This window comes from Excalfactoria chinensis, chromosome 6 (genome assembly GCF_039878825.1).
Source record: "Excalfactoria chinensis isolate bCotChi1 chromosome 6, bCotChi1.hap2, whole genome shotgun sequence".
Lineage (NCBI taxonomy): Eukaryota > Metazoa > Chordata > Aves > Galliformes > Phasianidae > Excalfactoria > Excalfactoria chinensis.
In genome coordinates this window covers 12,994,469-13,010,344 of record NC_092830.1, presented here as the reverse complement: position 1 = coordinate 13,010,344, position 15,876 = coordinate 12,994,469, and the positions used below count along the sequence as shown (strand labels likewise).

Here is a 15,876-nt window from a genome sequence, read left to right as displayed (position 1 = left end):
CCATTAGTTCATTCATAGTTATTGTTGATATCCCCTCTAAGAAAGAAAGAAACAATTCGGTTCCCACATTATGAAAAACACCAATCTATATTGTTAACAGTATAGACAAGTAAAATTATCCTTGCCTCTTTACGTGCTTTAATGGATTTCACAGATTTCATGCTCTGAGTTCTTCGAAGGCCTCTCTGAGCAAACATTTCATCCTCTGAATGTGTCCCTTCTACCTCTTCATCTGTTTTATCATCTCCAGGATTTTTTTCCAGTGGAAAACCTTCAAAAAAACAGTTATATAAAAACTTAAATGGAAAGTAGCTGTAACTTTCACATTTCTAAGAAAGCCGCGAGTTTCACATTTTACATATATCCTTCATGCATTTAGAAGATGTCACTCTTCCATCTGTTTCAAAAACAAGACATCTAGCATCCTCCCAGGAGCAGCACATCCTGCCATTTGCAAATAACGAGCCATTTAGTTCCATAGGCAAGTAATGCAGCAGTCCATCAAATGTGAAACCACCACTTTGCTTCCATATTCTTCTTCACAATGAACTACAAAAATATCATTCCTCATTCAGAAGTACTTAAAGGCTTTTTGCAACACTGCTGCTTGAATGCTGTTCTAGGGAAACAAACAGACATGGAAACAAACGAAAACCCTTACTTTGATTCCCAGTCTCTATTTTATTTCACGTATATCCTATAATTTTCCAGTCACTAATAATGTGTTGAGTAACACTGATGCCAAGACCAAGTACCCAGACAAGAATAACCCCTTTATATTCTCGCAATTTACAACAGATTATGCTAAAAGATACCCACTTTAAAAGCTACTAAATGGGACACCTACTATCCACCATTCGTATCATAAACTATAAAATTACTGTGCACTCAAGCAAAAAACATCAATTGAACTTAGAGATAAACTACTTTATACATTTCATACTCAACATTGCATTTTACTTGGTTACTCCTTTCTTCACTGTTTGTTTTACTCCCTCACAGCAAAGAACAAGCCAGAAGGTTTCCAGCTGCCCAAGTTTACTTTTCTCCTCCCTCCTCACTGCCACTCCCAATAGAAGTTTATATTGTTTCTCCATTTGCAGAGAACTCCCTGCAAACAAACAGATTTGCTGACATTTCTTAGCAGAAGAAATGAAGTTTCATGTTTCCTTAGAAGAATTTTTAGCTACTGCAATTTGGGATTAATGTAAAAGATTCAACTCAGGACAAATTCAAAGCAGTCATCAAAACGAGGAAATAATTCTGAGCCTCATGTTAATTTCTCCCTTTGGAAGCATTGTGTAACTGTGCTTCTTGATGATGCTTTTAGTGACATGTCTTTAATGCCAGAAGAGACATCGAAATGAAACGTAAGAAAGTCTAAAATGAAGAGTAAGAGCATTACATTCCTCATTCTCAACTCTGCATAAACTTTATCAATATGAAATAGTTTTGCTTCTTCCCTTGGCCTTCTTGTTCCTCCTGCTTGCTCCCAAGAAACAAATCCTATGTTTTGCATTCCATTTCCCCAATTTACTGCCAAGCGTTTAGTTCACACTTTCTATAAATTAATATCAAAAACTAGTTCTAGGTTAAGACACAGGGATAAAGAACAAAGTGTATCTATGCATCTCTAACTCCTAAATTCATTTCAGATGGCAGAATGTCAAAGTATTAAGGCTTATTAAATAGTTACAAAGAGTTGTTTAAATCCTGCAGAACTAAGACCAAGGTTATTAACAAGCATTCTCACTAGAGGGAGCAAACTGCTTAAAAACATGTGCTGGAAAGATCTTTGGAGCCTAAAAGCCCAGACACTTCACCACTGACACGTCCTAAAGGTGCCAAGTGTCATCTGGACCCCGGCACACTCTCCTTTTAGAAGGCCGTTCTATAAGCTACAAGGTGGAACACTTATGGACATCTTTTAGACTCCAAACCTAGCTTTATTCAAAACCAACAAACGTTTCATCTTAAATTAATATTTTCTTAAGCCAAAGTAGATCACTTTCTTTTGGTCGTTACATTTTTTCCTGAAATCAGAATTGGGCTTACCTAACTGCACAGCTAAGCAAGGCATACCTGACTTTTCTGCGGGAACAGAGGCAGACCTGCCACTGCCTCCAACAGCGTTTCATATCTTAAGCATGGAAAAATTGAATCATGTCTGTTACGTACCAGAGATGCTTGTTGTGACATGAATGCTTCCTTATCTCTATTTGTAACTCCTCTTCTGATGAATCAAAATTACATTTGCCTTCTTAACAACAACTGTACTGGCAGCTCAGCTATCGTATAGTCAGGGCCCTTCTACATCTGGGTCTAATTGGTTTGTAAAGGAGCTCCCAGAGCAAATCACAAAAAAAATAGCATTCTGCTACATAGCATTTTTTCTTTGTTTGTATAGAACCCTCATGTTGAAAAAGCTTCAAAGAGAACTGGAAAGGTGTGCACTATATTTGGGCTAAGGAGCAGAAACAGTTAAAACTAGCTCTAAGAAAACACTTTCCACATGTGATACTGAATCTCACAATCTGATTATTTACACAGCATAACCTGTGGGCAAAATTGAATTTTCAGCATTTTCAAGCTGCTTCAGGGAAATAATTAATGGTCTGTTCCCGAGGAACAGCCCCTGCACAACAGCTGCAGTGACATCACCCCTTACCTAACTCCTGATGAATTCATGGGCTTTTTCCCTGGCCAGTACTTTACGCCTACCACGACTACTACGACTACCACGGCATACCTTCTGGGCTCAATTAGCAATTCAGCTTAGGGCCATTCACTCCTCAGAAGTGCTGTGAGCTACCATGTGATTCCTGGAATGCTTTGCAGTCCACAACCACCACCTCTTCAGAACAGAGAGGTGAAGAGACAGACTTAAGGGAAAAGAAAAAAAATAATAGACCAGAGCTGGGTTTTTTTTGTGAGAAATGTCCAGCGTTTTCCATTGTAGCCTCTCCAGTTAAAGAAAATAGCGGACAGTCTCTAGGAAGTCTTTCATCAAGCAGCATAGACTCAGGAACATAGTGCATTAATAATAAAGGACCTCTGCAAAACTATTTCAGTCACTGCACACCATCTTCTGAATGCTGACATGCACCAAGGTGTGGACTATTTAATGCCTTTGGAATTCCTACCACCACACGATTTTACATTTTGACCAGAACTACTGGATTCAGTGCAATTTATTTTCTCTTCCCATTTACCAAGCTTCCATACATTTTCATATTTAACTTTTGGTACATCGTCACAGAAATACTACTTAAGCTTTAATCTGGCATATAATTATTGTTGCTAACTAACAGAGAGAGAAGAAATGAGTATGGTGTGACTATACAGTTAGCAGCTCTTAGAAAATCTCTGCTGGAGGGCACCGCTTTTTAATGCTGCAATAAACCTTGCTCACAACAATTCTGTTCTAATGTTTAGGAAACCCTTCTGATTCTTTCCTTTTCTGAATGGGGTAAATATACAGCTGTTCTTCCCCATTTTTGCCTGCCTTGCTTTTTACTTGTAAAATAAAGGTCCTTTATTTTAGATAGGTACTTACCTGCAGATTCATTTGCAGCGGCTCTGGTTTTCCTTTTTGCTTCTGGCAATGTCTGATAGGGTCTCTGGCCTACTGGTTCATCTCCTTGTATAGCAGTCAAATCATGCATACTGAAACTTCTCAGTTTCTCAGTTATTGCACCCTGACTCTGAAATACAAGAACAGCATATTTGAAACCAAAGCAGTTTTCATTAGTCTTGCTGCGAAAGCTGGCTTAAGATGGTTAAGCCCATGCTTCCTCGTATCACAAAATTCACTGAACATAAACATGCAGTAGATCTACATTTGCTTTAAGCATTGCTTTTACCCAGTTTAACTGTATGTTAATCTTAAAGGAAAAGGTTGCAGATAAACTACTGGCTTAATTACAAGTGTCTCATTTTATGCTCTTTATTTCAGGGAATAAAGGCTTTTTGAGTGTGGGTAAGTACCGAAAAGAACAAAATCCATCAGAATTGCTCAACTGACTTCAAACAGGACATTTCTCCAGCAGCGTTAGGTAGCTCGACAGTGGATTTAATGCTTCCATTTTTAAGTGTGGTTGAGGGTAGTTTACCACATCTGAGTGTTAGTATTTCTTCTCTAATTGCTTTTGCCTACATCTTTCCTTTTACATAGGAGATACAGAAAGGTCCCCTCTGGAAAGATTATCAAGCATTAATTTTATCTTACGTCAAATGATCCCATAGCATTGAAGATGACTTTTTAAGCAGCTAAAGGGACAAGCACGTTACTTGACCATGTTAAAATAACATTTAATTCTCAGGCATACAAGGCAAGGAAAAATAAGTAACACAGTTTCAGAGGATGGTTGACCAGCCTACATGAGTTCCATCCTGCTAAGAAGAGATTAAGATTGTTTAGTCCTGCAGATCAAGCCACAGAAATACTCAGTTGAGCAGTAGCAAATATCTGGGTACAATTCCACAGTCTTCTCAGCAACAACATAAAGCAAAAGGCAGTTCCTGTACCAATAGCCCCAGCCATTTGTTCCCATTCTCATGCCAACAACTGTTTGAAGGCCAGCACACTAGATTGTTTCATGTTAAAAATAACCACTTAAAGTGAAGAGACAGAGAAGCAATACTCCCTAAGCTGGAACGGCCTCCAAAGCAAGGGATAGCATGCAGTTGAAACCTAGTACTCATTTTGTAACAGCTCACCACCAGTGCAAAGTGCAAAACTAACTGTCCTACACAGGCAAGAATAACTGATTTAATTCTTGCACTACCACTCATGCACCACAACTAAACAATACAAAGGTCTCGCACGAGAGAAATAGAACCTTTGCTTTTCTATCTCATCCTACTGACAGTTCTCAAGCAGACGACTACAGCTTGCTTTCAAGTTAAAACTCATTACTGATGCTGTAGAGTCTGTGTATGAACTATGTTGTGTGTTCTGAAATTATTTTCATTTCCTAAAATAGCAGGTCTGTCAGCTCAACAGGAATCCTGCCCTTCTACTACTCCATTTCTTTCACCAAGAAGTATTTGCAGAGTGAACTGGACCACAAACCTGCTATGCATGGTTTGGACAAGGACACAAGAAATGACGAGACAGGACTGCTTCTGACAGCAACAACAGCTTACAGAGCCAGCTGCAACACACATGCAGCTCATCAGTGTGCCCACTGCCCAAAGCACATGTCCAGCCTCAGTAAATTGACATGAAATGGACCCAGACAGTTCCCAGCAGAATCTGCACAACTCCTTTCAAACGTGGACAAAATCTACTGTGACAGCAACAAATTCTTGATTTGGCCCTAAACAAAAATACAGGAAGAGACACACCTGTTTAAAAGCTGCAATGCGAGTCCACTCATCATGCGACGCAGTACAAGACAATAAGCATTTGGAAAGTACGTAGGATTACACAATTAAGATTATAGTAATTAACATGCTAAGAATTCAAATCACAAGCCTTTATTTCTCATGGAAGGTAGACAGGAATAGATCCCAGCTGGGAAAAACCAACCTTATTTTTCAGTGCAGATTTGGACACAAGTGTTTTGATTTTTAAGGGGGAAAAAAAAAAGCCAAACAATACACCCTAGAATAACTTAGTGCCTTAAACCAAACAGAAGACTTGATGAGCCCAGAGCTTCTAGGGAAACACAGCCTCTCTGAATAAGGATGCAACCGATTCATACATTCGGTCCTTCATTGCAACAGCACTTAGGAAGACGTACAGTTTCACTCCAGTGATGTACAGCAAATATTAAGAACTGGGGAAAGACAATTAGGACAGCACATGTGCCTGAGTCACAGTAGGAATAGGGCTGTTGCTGTGCTGCACAGTCATGGCCACACACCAAACCATCCTGTACTTCCTACTGTCCTACCAGTCTCCTGCTGCCTGGAAGCAATCCCCATCCACCCTAGACAACACAATCCAGCTAGCTGAAGATCACCACCTACTCCATACCAGTGCAGAGTGAAAAGGGTGTGTGCATTGTTGTTCTGCAACTGTTTTTCTTTTATGGGGGGGATTATGCATCTTTTTAGTTTGTTTGGGTTTGGGGTGATTTAGTCTTTCCCTCCCCTACCCCCCCTTGTACTGTTGTTCTGTGTTATTTATTAAAGTGCTCATACAGCACTTAAGTTTCAAGAAGATTCTTCAACCTCAAAAGAAACAGATAATTGCTTTCTTGCAGAAAGCAGGCGGTTTAAGAGGACCTGTATTATTTCCAGCTAAGAAGCAATATCTTCCTGAAAAATATTAAATATCATCTTCTATGAGAAATGTGAGAGCAGCACTGACATTTGAATTTTTAACACATTAGGAGCTTTGAAAGCAAGGCCTTTGTCCACAGAACAGACAACAGGGCAGTCCATCTGCAGGCAGGGCTGGGGGGAGATCTCCAGCACGCACACTCACAGCACAGGCAGCAGCAAGCATTTCTACCCGGCCATGCTCTCAGTGCTGCTGCTACCAAGAAGCCAAGAGAGGAGCTGCCACCCCTACCTCCAGGCCAGGCTCCTTGTTGGAGTCACTGTCCCATTATTTCACAGAACTGTAGGGGTTGGAAGGAACCACCAGAGATCATCGAGTCCAACCCCACAATTTCAAGGATTCATGCTGGGAAGGAGGAAACACTGTGGGCTGCATCCAGCCCAGCAATTTCCAACTAGACCACATCACAATGGGAGACTGACACACATGCAGCATAGGCAGAAGCACACAGAAAACCTTCAATTTTTATGTAAGTGAATGTTAAACAGAGGTTAATCGCAAAGTTTGTGTAGCCTTAAAAAGCAGGACTTGGAGAACGTGTCTGCTTATTTATTTAACAATATTTCCCAAAACATATTAAACCTTTTTCAGAGACTACACTCATTAGCAGGAACTAATCTTAAGCATTAACTTGTAACAGGTTTCTAAATCTAATTTTTGCTAAAGATCACCCACTTCAGGGGCTGCTTTTTGGGACTACTCAGACTCTAGCGAGCTATTAATGTACAGCTTCATCAGCTGACTCTCATATATGAAATTCCCTTCTCCATTTTGCCACTGAGCATTTATCTCAGTGTAGTTTATACACTTAACCCAGAAAAGCTGCTGTAAACAGACACCATGCTGTATTATCTGCCTCAGGACTTTTGTTCTTGTTTAAATTGGACTTGCACACCATCAGCGGTAACCATCTCTGAACAAAGCTGCTTGTCTTCACTGGACAAGTTCTCAGCAGACTGCATTTAGAGCTGCTTGGAGCTCTGGACTGCAAAGCCATGGTGTGCAGCACCCACATTCCCAGCTGTTCTCTCCCAGATCTGACCCAGGATGATGGAGAACAACTTCTGTTCCCTCTCAACCTGCAGAGGGGACTGCTGTCCTGTGGATGACCTCTGCATTGTGCCAGGGAGTCGCAGCAGGGAGGAGGGATGAAAGCAGTCAGGCTGGTGAGCTGAGCTGCTAATTGTGATACTGGCTGGATGCCACGACTGACTGCAGGATACCTTCCTGCATCACGCCTTAGGCAGGAAGAAGAGGAAGCCTGAGCAAGGCCAGAGCAAACAGAAAAGAGGTAGAAGATTCAGGATGACTACAAGGCATGCTGAAATACAGCCCGCAAAATAAAAGTTACTGCTTTTTTTAAAACAAATCAACAATGTTTGTTTGAATTATTACTACATTTCACAGCTTAGTACCCACCCTGCTGGTGGTGACAGAGAAGCCTAGAAGTCTAGAGTGTTCTTCATCTTTAAGTATCCCAAAAATCAGGATTGTTCAAAGATTTGTATTCTTAAATTAACAGGACACTAACAATACACTTTTCTAATGTACGCCATTGAGCAGATTTTGAAACACTGCATTGCAACTGGTGTAGATCAACAAATACAGTTAGAGCAGGTAAACTTAATAAACACTTCCTTATCAACTGCTTAAGAGAAGCAGCAGCTTTACAATCAGATTGTGTTGTCTGGACATGAACTTCATGTGGACAGTGGCTAACAAGTACCAGCTAAAAATATCAGCATAGGAATCTAAACTGTAAGCCACAACTCTTGCCAACTGCAGTTTAACTTTACAGCTCAGCGGGCTTAAATCTAGGTCACAGTTCAGCAGACTGACCTGTCTGCTTCAGTTTCCCCTGTACAGCTAATCGGGCACTTAATATTAAATCCATTCTTCTTTGACAGCCCTTGGAAAAACTACTCTTTTCCACTTTTGCTCTTGAAAACATTCCAAAGAGGTTCTAAACAATTTTACTCAAGTCCAGAGAAAGCAGAGATCCTAGCATCATTTACCTGAACGCTTTACTAAGCAGCTTCCTTCAGACCTCCTCTGGTCTTTAAACTCCTACCTTCTCTGGTCCTAATTTAAGAGCCAACATTGAGATCCAACATGTCAGAATAAGCATGCTTGCTCCATTAAAAAAAAAAAAAGGGGGGGATGAAAGTCCATCTCCATCAAAACTGATCCCACTAATACACTGCAGAGTTCCATTCCTGAAATCCTATAGCATGCTCCACCAGCTCACGCTGAAGGGATAATCTTTCCACCTGCTGGAGGCAGCAGTCAGCTCTTCAAAAATAGGGAACAAAATCAAGAACACGTGCATTGTCTCCATTTGTCTGCATGGAGCAATCACGCTCAGCTTTCTGGAATGACAAACTGCACAGAGGTTTAGCATGCCAAAATAAAGATTTTCAGAGGGTCTCTTCTTTCATGCCGCTTAAATCATATCTATTTTAGGTCGTGGGTACTGTAGTTGTTTTACCCAAACATCTCATCTGCACTGAAATAATTCTGTACAAGTACTGTGAGCATGTTGAATAAGTTTTAACAAATGGAGCAGGCATCCTGCCAGTTACAGCTGAATAGCAACAAAATCCAAACACGGATGACATTTAGACAGAAGTTACTCATATATCAGAAGAAACTGGGAGCAGATATTAGTTTCATTTACTTCATAGTATCTCTCTAGCACCATAAGGATCAACGAGGAAATATCCAGTCTTAACCAGACAGACATACATGGGGGAAAACACACAGAGCGTAAGCATCACTATAGGAGCACATTATGTTAAGTTCTGGTTGCTGTTTGGCAAATAATTTGCATTTTTAGCATTTTAAATAGCATAGTTCTTAAAACTTTGCCCCAGCAGAGTATTTCCAAGTTAGATTTGTTGTTGTTGTTTTTGGTTGGTTGGTTTTGTTTTAAATAACCTACTTTCATTCTGGAAACATTCATTCTAGAAGTGTACTCCATTTCATTGTACATCATGCCTCAAGGCATTACTAAGAATTTCAGTCCCCAAAAAAGAATCAGTGGTCAAACTGAATCACACTTTGAGCACGTGAGGTTCACTGTGTCTATACTGTAAAACAGTGTTATTTTTAAGCTGCCACCCACATACATATTTAAAAAGAGAAAGGAAACAAACAAGGTACGCATGGCTGTTTTTCCAATCCTTTTTGAGATACAGTTTGAAAATGGAGTTCTCAAAAATGTCTCAGATTTAAAAAAGAAGTTTACATAAAAGCATGGAAATTAAATGCTAGCTGTACCTCCTTAATTGTGACTGTCCAGGACCACTACAGTACTTTGTTATCTACTAACAGTTTTCAGTCCCATTGTGATGAACACAGCAGTTCCATTTATTCCCCAGAGGAAATTAATCCTGATAGCCCCAAAACTATAATTTAACAAGGATGTACACATCTTTCTTACAACACTTCTTTGTGTTTTACTTTAAATGGATACACATAGCAAAAAAGTCAGCTTGTTAGTCAGTTCTACTCCCTTTTGGTGGCCCTTGCTGCTCAGAAGCTTATTTAAAAGCTTGCATTATATTTTGCTAGACCCAGAATCCTTTCAAATTCATCCAAAGGTCTTGAATTTTGTAGGAACTTGGATCCAGAACAACCACAAATTGCTTACTTCACAATTTAACAAAAATTAAATAAAGTAAAACAATGCTAAGCAGCAATATGCAAGCTTATGCTTAGTGCATTAATTCAATAATTCAATCAACTAGTTGCAAACAAGTTAATTGTGTCAAGAAACTTATCTGTGGTAGTAATCTTTCATGCCTCACTTCAAATATGCAATTACCTCAAGTTGATTGGAGAAAAACAGCAGAAAGAAGCCAGAAATCCTTTTAAATAGTTTGTTTATCAACAAGAAAGCACAACAGAGACAGAAAAGAAACAATGGTCATGTTTACCAAAAGCCTGTATAGAAAAATGCATGGTATCTTCTGAATTACAGTAATTGGATCCCCAGCATTCGAAAAAATAACTAGAAGCCACCTTAAATAAACGTAGTATGAGGCCCTTGCATTGTATTCCAGGCTCTCTAAACATTTGCAGAGTCAAAACTTCTTATGTAGGAATGGCTAAGCCTGAATATCACATCATGCCATTCAACAAGTATATCAAGGACAAAAGCAATCAGTGTAAGCAGGTTACCTTCACAGCTGCTGTCACTGCAGCAGTTGCTGCCAAATTCAACCCCTGTCTTCCAAAATTCACCATGGTCTCATAGCCTCTTTCTTTGGCTTGTACGATGTATTCATCAATCTCCTAAAGCAAAGCACATTCCAGTATTAAAAGGGCGTGCATATGAGAATCGCATTACCCCACAGTATTACTTGTATTCAAAAAAAGATGACAGAAGAAATCTTGAAGGAAATACTTAATGGAACAATTACTCTTAGCTTTGTATACTAATCTTCCATTCACTTATACTCTCTCATTTAAAAACGGATCAAGGCTGGTCAAACAAGAAGATAAAACAGAAGACTTTTATCCCACTCAGAAACCTTGCAGCTACAAAAGCCTCTTGTATAGAACAAGCTTGAATTGCCAGACAAATGTTATACAAGGTAAACAACACACTCAAGATGAAATTAATTCCTTAGAAAAGTAGAACCAGCGCACAAAGAACTTCAGAGACCAGGGCTCTGACACAGGTAAGTATCAAGGACAGTAAAGCCAGGACACTTATTTCCAGCTGTGGTAAATGGCTACAGTTGGAGGTAAAGGCTTCAAGGTTATCCACAATAAATAGCAGACCAGACAAAAAATCCCTTTAGCTTATGAAGTTAAAGTGTTTGTAGTTCAACCTTCCTAAGGCCAAGATGACATCATTCATATCATGTCAGCAACCTGTTTTGCCTAGTAAAAGGCCAAACCCTGTAGTGACCTATTGCACTTACTGCTTATGCTCCACATGGTGAGATTTAGCAGCAGTAGTCTTCACAAATTCACTAATTGCTCTTTCCACAAATCCAAATACAGTACTAAAAAATAAATTAAGCAGATCTGGGACCTTTATACTTTGGATAAAGCTAAGCATCCTTTCAGCTTTGTTCTATTTGCATACTTTTTTTTGCAGACTGGTCCCTTAAAATTCAGTAGAAAATCTGTTTTTGTATCCTTTTCACTTTGCAAACCAGAAAAGTCACCAACATCATTCATCCTGAGAAGTTCTACTGGTAGGATATGCTAGAAAAAACGATGATGTGAAGAGCTGCTGCTAAAACTGTACTTTTGCTTCTGTATGTGCTCTTCCAGCAGAACAATTTGACTGCATCACTTCCAGTCAACTGGGCTCCCCAAGGTACAGTAGGTAGACCAGAGAACACTATGCTAATTCATGTCAATACAAAGTCACAGACAGTAAATTAAATAGAAGCAAGCATATGGACAGTCGTGCACTTTTCTAGTCCAAGTTCATGCTGCTTGATGAGCCAGTAACACACTGATCTGCTTTTATGACTTGTTTAGCAATGGTTAGTATTTCAGCATATGGTACTTCCATATTAGGCATTGAAAATGAGAAGTTATTTCTTACCCTTTCTTTAGAAGAAAGAAGGGGGTGGAGAAATTTCCTGTACATTAAACTCGCCCCTCTAGTATATGGAGAAAGGAGCCAAATAACAAAAGCAATCTTCAGCTCATAATACAGTGGAAACCTAAAGACAAATTGAAAGTAGCATGAAATTAACAACAGGAATAAGGAAACAAGCACTAATTAAATCAAGAAGATCTCTCCAAACAACAACTATATGTTAGCATTTAATGTTCTATACATGCAAGAAGTCACACTGCACAAAAATTCACACACACTGAAATCTACTAGGGTATTTATAGGGTATTTATACTCTCTAGGGAATTATATACTAGGGAATTATACTCTCTACAAGCACAGCCTCCCTTATAAAGGTACATCACTACAAATCAAAGTAGATGAGAAACAAATATCATTGCATCCATTGTTCATAGAAAGCATGCTCTTACCAAGAGATTGTTAGATCAGTTATTGTTTCAGTAACTGTATAGAGAGCAAATACAATCCAATACATCATCCAGCGAACCTGAAAATTAAAACACCATCATCAGTAAGAACTTATTTTTCTTTCCTTTACATAGAATACACAATACATCTAACAACCCATCAGTTCAAATCTGTCAAAACAACAGCATCTCAGTCTGATTTCAATTGAAATTATAGAAAGTCCCTGAAGGTTTTCTGTTTGTAAGAACTGGTAGCAGCAGCCATGAGCTAGGTGAAATGCCTGGGTATCCAGGGTCACCACCTCACTTAGACTGGCTTCATGGACTTGATTCTGCCTCTAATAAGCTTTAATGATGAGGAAAAAGAAAAACAGTGCTGTACTGTAAGGAGTCAGTAGATTATTTAGTATGAAGCGCAACTCCCAGTATAGCACTAAGGAATACTTCACTCATCTTTGTGTTTCTAGCAGTCAAAATTTCCAGCATTAATAAGTCAGCAGCCCTTACTTTCACTTCACAACATACATTATTCAGCTTTATTTTGCATTTAGGTTCTCCAGATGTACTTGGCATTACAGTACTGACTGGAGCAAGGCAGCACAAAAGCATTTTCACTGAATTTGAATGCTATTCACATGTCAAGAACCACAAAATTCTTGCTAACAAAAGAGGTGACATCTATGCACCTTAATTCTTCTTCAGAGTCTATTTGTATTTGTGAACGTGGAGGTTTTGTTGGCTTGGCTTGAAGGGGGGTGGGTTTGTTTTGGGTTTTGTTTTTTTGTTGTTGCTTTAAGATTTCCACTATACTCCTTTGGAATCAGACGATGCTTTTACAAGAAACCCTCAAACCTGCATTTTAGTAGTTAATTACATCTCTAATTTCCTTGAACATCTGTTCAGACTTTCTTTCCTAGACAGATTACATCTTTCAGAACAAATACTACGAGAGTGGATCCACGCATGTCTTCTCTAAATCATCAGTGGCCAAGCATAACATATTTCCAAAATAGGTCAGTGCTAATCAGAAACAACTGAATAAGCAGCGCTGAACTGAACACCCACGGTTTTTAAATTCTAATGCCATCTATGCTTTTAAAAAAAAATAAATAATAATTAGCAACTGCTGCAACCAGATGCAGTAAATTCATTTCAAGTCTAAAATTCATGTTAGTCTCCTTCAAAAGCAGTTGTATCCAGTTTCCCACAGAGCATGTGGCTCAGATTTGATCTATACGTGTTTTTGAAGTGGACTTCAGTAAGTACTCAAAAACCCCATGCGACACTGCTGCCTTTTCCATAGCTGTGCATTAAGCTTTGAAGCTACTTCCTTTGTCATGAGACCTATTTATCTTAAATACTTTCCTGCATTTCAATTTGAAAAGAAGCTCAGTCATGTGATGACACTTCATTTCAGTCTGTCAGAGGATTTAGATATTTCAGGCTTGACTAAGCTAAGACAAACGTACACAACAGCTGAAGTCATCTCTGACAGGCCATGTGACATTTAGACTGGTGACCCTTCCATGAACCGGAGTCAACACCTGCATAAAGTGAACAGCCACCCTTTCTCCAACTTTGCTTGTTTAAAATGCCACGCAATACTGGTTTTTTTCCCCCATGTATTTTTCCCAGGCTATTCACTATTTAATCAACATCTATTTATCCAGTTGGGAACACTAGAAGGTGAGTTTCTCTCTGGATGCTGTGAAGAGAAGCAGGCGCTCTGCAAAAGGGCACATGATGTCTGCCAGGAGTCCCGCTGCTGCCAGGGCAAAGATTCTCAAGAACACAGGTCAAATTGTATCCTTGCTGAACTAAAGCATCCCTGACAGCAAACCCATGCAAGCAATGATTTCCATACCAGAAACATAAGGAAAAACAAAAGGCAATATTCAATATTTTGATGCCGTCCTACAGACCATTACCAACTCAATGCTTCAAGATAAAAGCTTCAGAAACTTTGATTAGGTTTTGCTTTTTATGTTAAAAGGGTAACTGCAGATTTATTTTGTCAGGCTTTTATTTCTACTGAGTGTTAAGCTCATCTTTGCTGGCTCCAGCTGAAGCACACGTAGCCTTTCAAGTCAGGATTTTGAAGCCAAGTTGAGAAGTCTGGTTTTTCAGACTTCTAAACTATGTTTCTGATGATTATTGCGGGCACTTCGGTGCAATACACTGAAAAAACTCCTCAAAGATCTTCAGTCATTCCATTAAACCAGGGTAATTAAAAGAACAAATAATTCTCCTCAAAGGAAAAGATCTTAATTTCTAGAACTTAAAGTCCACACATGCCTTACATTATGAAGAACAGAAGCAAAAACCCCTCGCTTCTTCACAGGTTATCTGTGTACATTTTGCAGCCCCGTGACCTACACGGTATGTCACAATACCATGAAAGAAAACAGCAAAACAAAACCAAAAGCCTGGCAAAAGCAGCAGCTATGTCCAAAACGTCACTGGTATAAAGCTCCTGAAATCCTGTAAACAGAAACAGATGGTAATGAGCCACACACAGCCCTGGTAAGGAAGCTGGACTTGGGCCATAGCATGACTGGCAGCAGAGCCGCGCCATTTGGACACTGCAGTAACCTACACTGAAGAAAATGACCCAGATGGTAAGATGAAACATGGATCATTCCCAAGATGTTTCTGGACATTTATCGCAACTGGCAACGTTGTGGTAGCTCACTGAGGTTCATTGTCATTCTCTGGCTGTGAAAAAGTCTTAGAGCTGCACTGAAAAACTAAAGGCTTAGAAACAATGTGATGTTTCTTATTCATCTCAGCCCGGGGAATATTGAGGATGCAACTGCATATACAGAGACTGGTCAAAGACCACAGCTGATTGAAAAATTGTGCTTTCAAATTGAATAACATTTGAAACAATTGGAAAACTACAGTTCGAAGCTCTACTAAAGATCTGGTGTGACAAGCATCTCAAAAAAGTAAAGTCACTGCTAACTGGACAGCCAAGTCAGAATCTTAGCTCATAGTTTTTTTTATTATCATCTTTTAGAAAACATACTGTTAATCACTTCTTAGGATGATTTCTTTCATTAGAATTGGCAACTGCCATCCTCTATTAATGCTTTAGATGCCTTTTGAGAGAGCAAGGAGGAAAACTGGATTTCTGTTGTTTGCATTACGCACTTCCCTGACAGAGTAAAGTAAGCATGGTACAGAGCAAGTTCTTTTACTTTTGACATTTCTTCCTCCTAGAAGCTTACCTCTGGCAGGCATTAGCTCTATATGCACAAATAAGGCATAGTTTCTGTGTACAAGCTGATCAGAAGTATGAACATGAGGTCCATTTTGAAGCCTCAAACTTACTGTGTCAAATTTAGCTTGACACAACCAAGCTAAATGCAAGACATACAAGAGGAGGGACAACAGCTACTGCATTTTGACGCTGCAGCAAAGTACAGAGCAGCACCATTAAACAACCAGACAGCAGTATTTAGTCACAGATATGACTGCCAAATTAAAATTCCAATAGCACTGACTATTCTAAGTCCGGGAGCCAAGCTGAAGTGCAATAGGTTAGTTGCCAAAATGAAGTTTGGCTGTCT

The 15,876-nt window shown here is 39.4% G+C and overlaps 1 protein-coding gene across 1 annotated transcript in view; it reads right to left on the bottom strand.

Annotated features, from left to right (window-relative positions):
* The window catches only part of REEP3 (receptor accessory protein 3), a 36,636-nt gene that overhangs the window by 4,435 nt on the left and 16,325 nt on the right, over positions 1-15,876 (bottom strand). Inside the window, exons 3-7 of the mRNA XM_072340685.1 lie at positions 12,308-12,384; positions 11,862-11,982; positions 10,475-10,588; positions 3,557-3,704; positions 126-271 (exon numbers count right to left, since the gene is read on the bottom strand). Coding sequence (XP_072196786.1) covers positions 126-271; positions 3,557-3,704; positions 10,475-10,588; positions 11,862-11,982; positions 12,308-12,384 — 606 coding nt within the window. The remainder of the gene's footprint in view (positions 1-125; positions 272-3,556; positions 3,705-10,474; positions 10,589-11,861; positions 11,983-12,307; positions 12,385-15,876) is intronic.